This window comes from Emys orbicularis, chromosome 12, assembly GCF_028017835.1.
Source record: "Emys orbicularis isolate rEmyOrb1 chromosome 12, rEmyOrb1.hap1, whole genome shotgun sequence".
Taxonomy (NCBI): Eukaryota; Metazoa; Chordata; order Testudines; family Emydidae; genus Emys; species Emys orbicularis.
Window position 1 is genome coordinate 2,686,238 of NC_088694.1, and position 11,080 is coordinate 2,697,317.

Here is an 11,080-nt window from a genome sequence, read left to right on the forward strand (position 1 = left end):
ACGGACTGCAGCTTGCCGATTCCTGACCGCTCGGCTCCGGCACCGGCTTCCTGCTGCTCTAACTCCTGCTGTGTAACTCCGGGGAGCTCTGCTCCCGCCATCGCCACCCCTCCCTTCCCACTCAGCTCCTGGAAGGGGGGCAGCTACGCCGTACACGGCCCAGATCCCTACTGCACCCAGGGGACTCTCCAGCCAGTTTCAGTTCACTTTGCACCTCGGAAGTAGCACACAGCGAAGCTGGCAGACTGGAGAATCCGGCCTAAATTCCTCAAGGCTATTCCATGGGATTTCCTAACCGCCTGGAAACCTTGTGTGTGAACCAAGTCCCTCCAGCTTCCCCATGTGCTTCTGTGCTGCCATTTCAGGGTATCTACAGAATCAAAACAGCCCCAGTGCTCGGGGAAATCACAGGAAGTTCCCACGGCAGCCCAGTGGATCCAGCCCGTTTGCCCCCATTAAAGGTGCATTTCAGAGTCCAGCTCGGAAGCCCAGCTCCCCCAGGGTTCAGACTCAGGGGCCTGGTTTGGGCTTTGCCCATCTCGGATTTGGAAGCAGGTACAACGAGCAGTGGGCCCAGCTCCCTGCCTCTCTGGGGGGCCCAGGGAAATTCAAGAGAGGAGCACCGTGCAGGGGGAGTTAAAGGGCAAGAGGCTCTGCGCAGTCACTGGTGACAGGCGCCTTTCCAGATTTGGTTTATTCTGCAAGTCTAGGCGGGTCGTCACCGCGGTCATACAGAGACAACAGAAAAACCTCCATCCTAAAAACACTGTACAAAAGAGAGAGATGTGATACAAAAACCCCACCATGCCCACCGCCCGGCCCCCGCCACGCCCGGTCCCCGGCCCAGTCCCCAACCCCAGGCCAGGAGACAGGCGGGGTCTGGCCTCCCCAGACTCCTACCTAAGGAAGATGCTTCTCCATTGCCTTCTTCTCCCCTGCCCCCACTGACGTTAATATGCCCAGAGGTGGCAGCGAAACGCCGCCAGCCCCCACCCTGACATACCGTTGCACCCCAGCTCAGGGCCTTCCTGTCTAAGGGATTTCTAGAGTGCCTGTCCGCACGGTATCATGGGCCAGCTACACTTCTGGCTCCCAGCAGCATTCAGAGGCATCTTCCGACCTTGGTGATGGCGTTGTGGACGCCAGCAGAGCCGGTGGCCGTACTGCTCCTGCTGCAAGATCTGAGTGTCCTGCTCAAACCCATCCCTGGCGCTGGCAAAGTCAGACTTGCATTATCTCTAGGCACCAGGGAACACCCCACCTTCTCTCCCACAGTCCCCTCCCCCTCCGGGGCAGCTTCCTCCCCCCCCCCTTCCATGGGCAAACACTAGAACACTTCCTGGTGCCTCCTGGCACCCTGGAGACCTGCCCTAGCTTCTCCCTGCCCACCTCCTCTTGCAGGGCTCCAGGCAAGTGGCAGGGCTGGCAGGAGGCGCTATTGGGGATTAGGACATTCAGTCCATGCAAGGAGTCCTTCCCCACGGGTTGCTGGTGTCACTTTGGTTCTGAGGCTCTGGTTAGGAAGTTGGCGCCGTCTCCCGGGTTATTGCTCCAGACGAGTCTCGTCTCTCCCCTGAAAGGTCCTGTCCACATGCCACGAACAGAGAAGAAAGTTTACAAACCCCTATGTACATGGCAGACAGCCGCTTGGGAGGTACAAGAGGCCATCCCTTTACGCATGAGAAGGAAGTGTCCTGTTTTGTAACAGGTCTCAGAGCACGGACAGGTCATGGCAAGACTTGGAGCGAACTTTCAGAGCCACCTTCTTGTTGTTCCTGGCGACCAGTCTGTCCAGGAAGCGCCGGGCCTTCTTGGTGAGGCTCTCTTTGCGCTTGTAGATGGACTTGCGCCTCTCGTTGGCCTCCTTGCTGTCCCGGCGCAGGCGGATCTGGCGCACCACCCCCTCAAAGAGCTCCGTCACGTTGTGCTGGAGGGTGGCAGACGTCTCGATGAACTTGCAATCGAAGACCACGGCGCAGGCCCGGCCCTCTGGGAAGAGAATGGGTCCAACCCCACCTGAGTTGGCCACCAGGACAAAGAGCTTTCTCCCGGCAGAGCCAGGCGGCGCTTTCTGCACAGGGCACGGGACAGGGGAAGCGGCGAACAGTAGGTTACGCCAGGGAGGCACCTGCTCAGGGCAGTAGCTAATGGGTGTGGGGAGAGACGCTGGCGGAAAGGCTGGATTGATGGCAGACGAAGGGGAGGGCAGAGATGGAGGTGACAGGATGGGCTGCTAAAAGAAAGTAGGATGGGTGGTTTAATGGCTGGCAGAGGACTAGACAGATGGACAGAGAGTGGCACTCCTGGATGGACGCTCAGCAGATGAGCGGGTCCCATCGCAATCTCTCGCTGGCCATCTCAGCTAGGTCTGAGGAGCAGCAGCAGGAGACACCAAGCAAGAAGCTTCCCCCTCCCCTCAGTTCCCAGTCCCCGAACAGCTGGCTGGGAACTGTCTCCCGCAGGGTGGGGACGACAGGCCCTGCTCGCTCACCTTCCACCGAGACCTCTCGGCACCGCACCAGGTCCGTCTTGTTCCCCACCAGGATGATGGGGATGTTCTCTGCTTGCCGGGTCCGGCGCAGCTGGATTCTCAGCTCAGAGGCGCTCTCGAAACTCACCCTGTCGGTGACGGAGTAGACAATGACATAGGCATTCCCCACCTGCATGCAGTGATTGCGGAACCGGTTCTCCTCCTCCTGGGGCTACAGAGGGAAAGACGGCGTTACTGGGGCACACAGCCATCGGCCACACACACTCGCCGACGGCGGGCCAGACTCAGCAGTGCTGCGGCCAGCTCCCCACGTGCTTCCCAGCGCCGGGGTAACCTACGCGCCGAGGAGCTGGGAGGAGTGTCGAGGATTGGGCTACTTTAACTTGCGCCTTCTGCCTGGCTGGCCGCCTTCCTTACTGAACCTGCTCTTCCGGCCCTGGGCTGGGAATTACCAGGTCAACTGAGGGGATGTTTGCACCTCACCAAGCTGGGATCACAGCCCGAGTGGCCAGCCCTGTGCTAGCACTGCTGAAAAGAGCCGTGTAGACACACTGGCACAGGCTTCAGCGTGGCCCGGACACGCGCCTCAGGGATCCAAGCTAGGACCTCTCGAGATCCCTTCCAGTCCTACCCTTCTAGGGTTGCTAGTCGGCATTTAAGCCTGTGCTGCTATTTTTAGCCACGCTAGCACGGGTGATGCTAGTGCAGGCACGTCTAGCTGAGCTGCAGTCACGCTACGGCTTGCGGTGTGGACACCCCCCTAGGCTCCAGGAGCCACATTTAGAGGCAGTAAGTACAGGCTGGTTGTGAGGGCGGAAAGCCCGCGTGCCTGACGGAGCCCAAGCTGGTGGGACGTGCGAGGGGGTGGCAGGGGTGGTATGTCCCGCAAGCTTCGACTCTGCTCCTGGCCCAGGGAGTGGGGAACGAGAGCACCCAGCCAGGCTCTTCCAGACACCCGGCGTAGCGGGAACTCCGAGAGCGATTTGGGGCCATACGTTCTACCCAAATGCCTGAGCCCGAGGTTTCCCCGCCTGGCGCCGTGCGTAGGCGGCTCCTCCAGTGCGTGGGAAATGCTGCCGCTCACGTTTGCTAGCATTTTGCACAGGCGTAGTGACTAGGAGCCTGCACCCACGGAGCAATGCGGGATGCACCCCTTTCACTTGCCCACAATGCACTGCTGCCAAACGTTTACTCTGCCGCTCCCGGCGGTTTTACCAGCTACTTCCTTCCTCGCTGTACTTGGAATCGCTTCGCTCGCATTCAGACGTGACTGGGACGGCCAAGACAACACCCCTTGCTCTTGTCACTCCAGGCCTACGTGTCAGCCCAGGCTGTATCCTGGGGGACCAGTCCCTTCCCCCCAGGGCTCTCGAAGACTTTGGTTTTGTTTCCTCAAACCACAGCCCCTTGGTTCTAGAGCTCCACCCGTCCACAGCCTGCCAGCCCGTTGCCTCGCGCATCTGCCTCTGGCAGGATGGCGTCAGGGCTGGTTTTTCATTCACACCCCTCATGCCCCTGGCACGGGAGACCAGCAAGGCTCTCCTGCTGTTCCCACGAGCCCAACACACCATCCTTCACGCTCTTGTTCGCCTTGGTAAGCCCTCCACACCTGTGTCTGGGCAGCACACCACCTGCTTCGCCATTATTGCGTCTTACCTCGCTGACCCCCACGCTCCCCTCCTGCTCAGGACCGGTGAGCTGTAAATCTACGTTCAGGGGTTTTCTCAGCCTGTGAAAACCTTCCCACCTGCACTGATTTGGGCACATATGGAAGGACGTCCTGGGACCTCAGGGGCACTGGGGTGATTTACACCAGCTGAGGAACTGGCCCTAGAAAAAACACACGTCCCCATGTGCCCAGGGGGATCGTTATGGGGATTTGATCATTACCCTTTTCTGCAGGTGTCTGACATTCAGGAGGAGGCCAAGGCTGGTGCCCACTCCCATGATTCCCCTACAAGCATTAATTCAGGCGGTGAGAGTAAGTTAGTACCAGCCAGCACCGCTGGACCCCAGCTGCCTCTCCCCTTCTCAGCCTGACAGCGATTCCAGCCTCCCCCACCCGGGGATTTCTGCTCACGGCTCACCATGGGCAGATCTCGCTGGCGGAAGTGCGGGACCCTGCTTTCTGCGATGGTTCATTAGCTTCGCTGAGATCCGCCCTCTCCCCTCCGCCTGCACTGGACCCACACCTGTGCATTCCCCCATCCATCCCACAGGCTTTCACACAGCCACTCCCAGCTCCCACAGCTGGGCCAGCTAGCGGGTAGGGGCTCCTGGCAAAGCCATGAGGAAGGGGACTCCATGGAGTCAGGGGGCTAGTGACTTGGTATGGGAAGAGCCGTATCCTCGCTGCCGTTGGCAGCACTGGGTGCAAACAAGCATTTCCCTCTTGCCCTTTATGGGAAAGGAGGTGGGAACTTGTATAATAAGTGCCCTCCCCAGCTTCCAGGTGGCCTTGATGGCTACCAAGGATGCCAGCCACCGGGGTTGTTGGGTACAAGACAAGGCACCCCAGTGTCTGCATTATAACAGCCCGTCCTCAGCAGCAATGCTGTCTACCAGTACGAACAGAAGAGTCTTCTCTGCTCCCTGCAGGGGTGGGGCTGAGCCAGCCGCTAGTCTGTGGGCTGGGGCCAAGAGTGGGGCAGAGCAGACAAGTCAGCAGGCAGGGTAACGGCTCAGCTGAACAGCCCCATCAATCAGGGGGGAACGGGTTTACTGAAGGATGAGGCCTGCCCCCAGGCTGCTCCCTGCCAGCTGGGGCTAGTCTGAGCCCTTGGAAGGAACGGGTCCCCAGAGAGGGTGCAAATCTCCAGGCTGTGGACAGGGCAAGGAGGGGGAAGCAGTTCAGCATCACAGCCCCGGTGCAGGCGCGGCGCGGCCCCCGCTGCCGTCAGCCTGTCCCCATCAGACAGCAGCCCAGGCTCCCGCAGCCTCTGGCCGCCCAGCAGACACGTCAATAACCTGCAGATTAAAAGTTTCTGGCTTTGGGGGGCAATTGACACAGTCTCCTCCTCAATCTGTGTCAGCTGCAAATTACAGCCCCAGGGCTCCGCTCCCAAACGTGCAGGCTGCCCAGCCATGCATGATCTGTGGCAGCCCAGTGCCTGCAAACACCAATGGGGCTCTTGGGGCTCAGGGGGACCCACCCTCCCACGCCAGAGAAGGAAGAGGGCTTTAAAGGGTTCACAACAGAACCACTGGCTGCAGCACCCTCTGGGGAACACACCCAGCCAGTGACACCCTTTGTATTCGTACAGCCCCAAACCCCGGCCAGAGCGCTCAGAGGTCTGGGCCTCAGGCTGAAATATGAGCCCCTTTCCAATTGCGAACAGCCAGCAAGAGCAGGGGAGCCCATTTACAAGGGAATGGGGGCCTGGAAGGGAAGGGGCTGAAGGATGGTCCAGTGGTTAGGCCTGGCTTCAATTCCCTGCTGTGCCACAGACTTCCTGTGTGACCATGGGCAAGTCACTTACCACCTCTGCATCCATCTGTACACTGGGGTTAAGAGCACCTCACTGGGGGGTGGGGGGGTGGGAGGATAAATACATTAACAACGGTGATGTGGTTTGAGATCTACTGATGAAAAACGCCACATAAGAGCTAGATAATGTTATCATCAGGCCAGAGCCCCTGGGAGAAAACATGAGCTTTTAATGCGGGTTTTTAAAATGGGAAGGATGGAGCGGAGGGGGGAGATTTCAGGGGCATCGGGTTCCAGGCCTTAGGACCCATCACGGCCAAAATGTTGATGTTCACTGTGTCCCTAAACAAATTAACTTGACAATCGGTATCTTCTCACGAGGGGAAATAGCACTCCGTAGAAAAATGCAATTCAGGGATAGTGGAAATAAATTCAAGTCTTTAAAACTTTAGGACCAGATTTTCAGACTGTTTAGATGTACAACTGCTTGTGCAAAAGGTGCATCTAATTTGCATGCACAGTTACCGTGATTAGATGCACAGATTGGGCATGCAAATCCACACACATTCTGCATGCCGTTGTGGTCCTAAATTCTATGTCAAACCGGCCTGCTATTTCTCGTGCTGGGAACAGAAGCCAGCTTCACACACAAGGGAGCAAACCTCAAACTGCAGAGATCCTGGTCAGCAAATGTTGCCAGGACCAACAGGCTTAGGGGCCTTAGAACCAGTAATGCCAATTTACAGTCCATCTGCTTCTTTAGAGGCAGTGCAGAAGACACAGGTGTTTCAGACAGGACACTACGGCTTTTCCAGCGAGTGGTCACGCCATTGCTTCTGGCCAAGCTGCACGTGCCAGAGCCCTGCCGAGAGAGACCCCAAGCAAACCCCCACACTGGGCAACTCGTCTCGCGTTTGCTTGCAAAACAGGACCCATGAGCCTGCAGCAAAACCTCAGCTCCAACCACTGCAGAGTTCTGGCGACAGCCAGATCCTGACCCAAGCCTCCCAGGGCGGCGCTCATCTCTACAAACCAGAGACCCCAGGCAAAGCAAGGCAGATGGAGGGGTTGGGTGGGAGCCCTGGAAAGCTTTGGAGCCCGAGACTTAGTACCTTGGGGAGTTTGCCTTTGGGTTTAGGAAGCTTCACGCAGCAGGAGGCCAAGCCCGTACGAACCAGAAGCCAAAAGGGCTGGCCCAACCCTCCCGTGCCTGGCCCAGCTCGGATGTGGAGAGAGCTCATGCAGGCCTAGAGCTCCAGGAGGCAGCTGGCCAGAGGTGCAAAGTGGGGTTCACAGGAATGACATGGAATTAACCCTTTGTTCGTCCACTAAAACCAAAGTGATAAAGAATTGCATTTCTCATTGTATCCCGAGTAAAATACTGACCCACTACGAAAAGCCTGGCCATAATCACTGCAAGCAGGCCCAGCTGGGCCAGGCTAGTGGGGTCTCGCCAGAACCCCTGCCCCCCCCCCCCCTCTCACATCCTCGTCTGGGACAGGCTCTCTCATTCGGGGCTCGGTGGGTACCACTGACTCCCACTCCATGCCAATGCCCTCATCCCCACTCAGTTACGTGCTGTGTTTCCCATAGGAGCCATTCCCCGAGCCCCCTCTGTTCCTCTCGGCCCCCTCCTGGATTTTAAGGGCGGGACGCTAAGGGGTATCTGCGCCCAGTGCTCCGGGCAGAGTGGACAGCGGAAAAGAGGACCGGCATTCCCTGCTCGTCCCTGGTCAGGTGGGGAAGCGAGTCCATCCCTTCCCAGATACCATCAGAGACCTTGGCCACAGGGAGCAGGGGCTGCAGGAGGTGCTGGGGACTAGATGGCCCCCACTGACTTTCCTGAAGATGCAGCTGGCGAAGGGGAAGAGTGCAGGTGGGTCCCAGACCGGCAGGCGGAGAGGCCATTTCAATGAAGCTCGGGACCCTCCTGCTGTTACCAGCGAGCGTCGCCCCCAGTTGTACATCGAAAGCAAAGACCCGGGTGGGGCTGGAAGAGGGGGAATCTTGCTCCTATCAATCTCCAGTCACCCACAAGCAGGGGCGGAGGGGCAGAGATGCTGCCGGGCACCACGACTGCTGCCTACTAACACATTCCCTTTAAAGGCTGCATTTCCTCACCAGTCATTCGCCCAGTCAGCTCCTGCACAGCTAGGAGACAAACGAACCCCAGCACCTCCCAGCACACTCAGCCTGGGGATCTGGCACATTTCCCTCCTTCTCTCCACCTTCCCCGGGGACGTCTCGGGCCCAGCTCCCGCTGCCTGGCACCTCGCGTCTGCGCTTCCGCCAGCACAGCCATTCTGACCTGGCAGCAGCCTACACCCCCTTTGCAGGTGCATCAGCAGCTACGCCGGAGGGAAGGTGGGAGAATCAGCCCCAAGTGCCTAGCTTGGAACATCCGCTCTGTGGGGAGCTGGGCAGACAGGGAGTTGGGTCTGTCCGGAGTCACCCCCCCAGAGTTTAAAATTGCCACATTTTGGAAAGAGAAGCCGACTCAAGCTCTTGCTTCCTCCCACAGCAGTTAACCCCCAGCTTGGGGGGGGGGGGAATTCCTTCCAGCTCCCAGGGGTGTTAAGCTCCTCCCTTGGACACCTGATGAGCCAGTCAGCTTTTCACTGGGGAAGTCACCCTCATCCCCTTACTAGCTGCTGACCCTGACCCAGCTGCAGCCACAGACCGACGGGAGCAGCAAGCACAGTCTGCTGGGGACGTCACACAATAGCAAGAGCAGCTCCCCAGAAAGCTAAAGTGGGGCCTGGTGGACGTAGGGTCCAGCAGGAGGGTCTGTCCCTGCAGCCCTGTCTCATGAGCAGGTGGGCATGGACACACAGCCGGCCGTAGAGAATAGGAAAGAAAATATCACGTTGCCTCTATACAAATCCATGGTACGCCCACATCTTGAACACTGCGTGCAGATGTGGTCGCCCCATCTCAAAAAAGACGTATTGGAATTGGAAAAGGTTCAGAAAAGGGCAACAAAAATGATTAGGGGTATGGAACGGCTTCCATCTGAGGAGAGATTAATAAGACTGGGACTTTTCAGCTTGGAAAAGAGACGACTAAGGGGGGGATCTGACTGAGGTCTATAAAATCATGACTGGTGTAGAGAAAGTAGATAAGGAAGTGTTATTTACTCCTTCTCATAACACAAGAACTAGGGGGTCACCAAATGAAATTAATGGGCAGCAGGTTTAAAACAAATAAAACGAAGTATTTCTTCACACAACGCACAGTCAACCTGTGGAACTCCTTGCCAGAGGATGTTGTGAAGGCCAACACTACAACAGGGTTCAAAAAAGAACTAGATAAATTCATTGAGGGTAGGTCCATCAATGGCTATTAAACAGGATGGACAGGGATGGATGTTTGCCAGAGGCTAGGAATGAGCGACAGGGAATGGATCACTTGGTGATTCCCTGTTCTGTTCATTCCCTCTGGGGCACCTGGCACTGGCCACTGTCGGGAGACAGGACACTGGGCTAGATGGACCTTTGGTCTGACCCCGTAGGGCCGTTCTTATGTTCATACAAGTTCATTGTGGCATTTACAACAGCAACAGACCCTACAATAAATAGCTCCAGTCTAGCAACAGAACCCACTTCACTGAAAAGGTAACCTCCCCCCACCACCACCGACAGCCCCTGTGATTGCCACGCCCCATGCACGCTCCCCTACCCGCCTCTCTGTTTCCCAGGTGTCCATCACCAGCAGCGTGGTCTCCTCCCCATCCACCGACAGGGTGCGTTCGTAGGCGTCCTCTGAAACAAGCCAGATGCATCCAAGTCAGCCAGACTCCGCCTGCCCGGCAGGGCCTCCAGCCCCGGCCCAGTGCCGCTGAGCTCCACAGCGGGAGAGCCTGCTGCCTGCTCAGGCTGGGAGGAGGCAGCACCCCAGGGGGGTGGGGTTAAACACAGGGCATGGAAAACACAGCTGATCCTCTAGGCAAGGAACTAAAGCTACCAACCAGCCAGCACCAGCCAGCACCATGGAAGGATGTGGGAAAGTGGTGAGGTCCAGGGCGATGCCCTGGCGGAAGCCTGGCTACTCTCCTGCCTTAGTGCTTGGAAGGAGGGGGAAGGTGCTGGGGCATCTCACGGCTCTTCCCAGGTTCAGGACTCCCTCACCCCCCTTGCCAGGTTATTTTTTGGCTTGGGGGGAGGCTGAAAGGTACCGAGGCTCCAGCAGGCAGCTGGACAACTGGCATTGACTGGACCCAGGCGGCTGACCCCTGATGCGTGTCAGAACGCTATCCCTCCCTCCCATGTTTCCATCTCAAACCCACTGAAATCCGCAGCTAAGGACCCCCCCAGTTTTCAAGGGGGTGCACAGTGTTACCTACAGTAGGTGCATCAGAACTGAGCCACCGGTGGCTCTTAGCTGGCACTGTGCCCTGCTAACTTCCCCCTGCCCAGCCCCAGAGATGGGGAACGGCACTGGGGGCACGTTCCCCACGTTCGGCGGCGCGCTCCTCACTGCTAAGTGGCGGCTCTGCCCTGCTCCCAAGCAGTCAGTGCAGCCTCTCCACTGTGCCCCTTGGCTTTACACAGGGCTTCTGCCCGCTGTGACCCACTGCCCACACCCCAACCTCTGCCCCGTATGGCCCTCAAGAGCATTTCATTCCGCAGAGCCCCAGGAAGACCTGGGGCAGCCGGCTTGACACCACGCTGCATTTCCCCCAGGGCAGGGCCCCCTACCTCCTGGCTGTTCCGGCAGGTCCCGCTCTTGGATCCCGGCAAAGAGGTTCACCAAGCTGGTCTTGCCCACACCAGGGTCACCCAGCAGCACCACCCGATACAAGGATTCCCAGGAGCTGTCGGAGTCGGCCGAGTCCGATGACCAGCTGCTGCGCGGCATGACGGGAGCTTTGTCTCCAGGCTCGAAGGATGAGGAGTAGCCAAGCGGAGGGTGATGGGACTCACTGGGGTTAGGCCTCAGCTCACGCATCCCTGGCCTGGCCTGGTGGGAGAGGGGGACCGGGGTGCTGGCCCGTCTGCGCACAGGGCCCTTGCCCCCTTGCTGCGTGTTCAGAGTCATCTTCTGCAAAACAGAAAAGGCCGAGCGACTGGCTTGTGGAAGGAAGTCTGGAGGCGAGCGCTGTGCTGGGGAGCTGGAGGTCCCTGTCTGCCTTTCCTCGCCCTGCTCTGCCTGGGATTCTCCAG

General features: G+C 58.3%; 1 protein-coding gene across 1 annotated transcript; it reads right to left on the reverse strand.

Moving 5' to 3' along the window:
* Positions 1-1,711: 1,711 nt before the first annotated feature.
* REM1 (RRAD and GEM like GTPase 1) lies at positions 1,712-10,955 on the reverse strand. The gene is made up of 4 exons (XM_065414838.1): positions 10,616-10,955; positions 9,597-9,679; positions 2,492-2,693; positions 1,712-1,989 (listed from the first exon to the last, which is right to left on the reverse strand). The coding sequence occupies exons 1-4, from the start codon at positions 10,953-10,955 to the stop codon at positions 1,712-1,714; spliced, it is 903 nt and encodes a 300-aa protein (XP_065270910.1).
* Between the last annotated feature and the right edge of the window lie 125 nt (positions 10,956-11,080).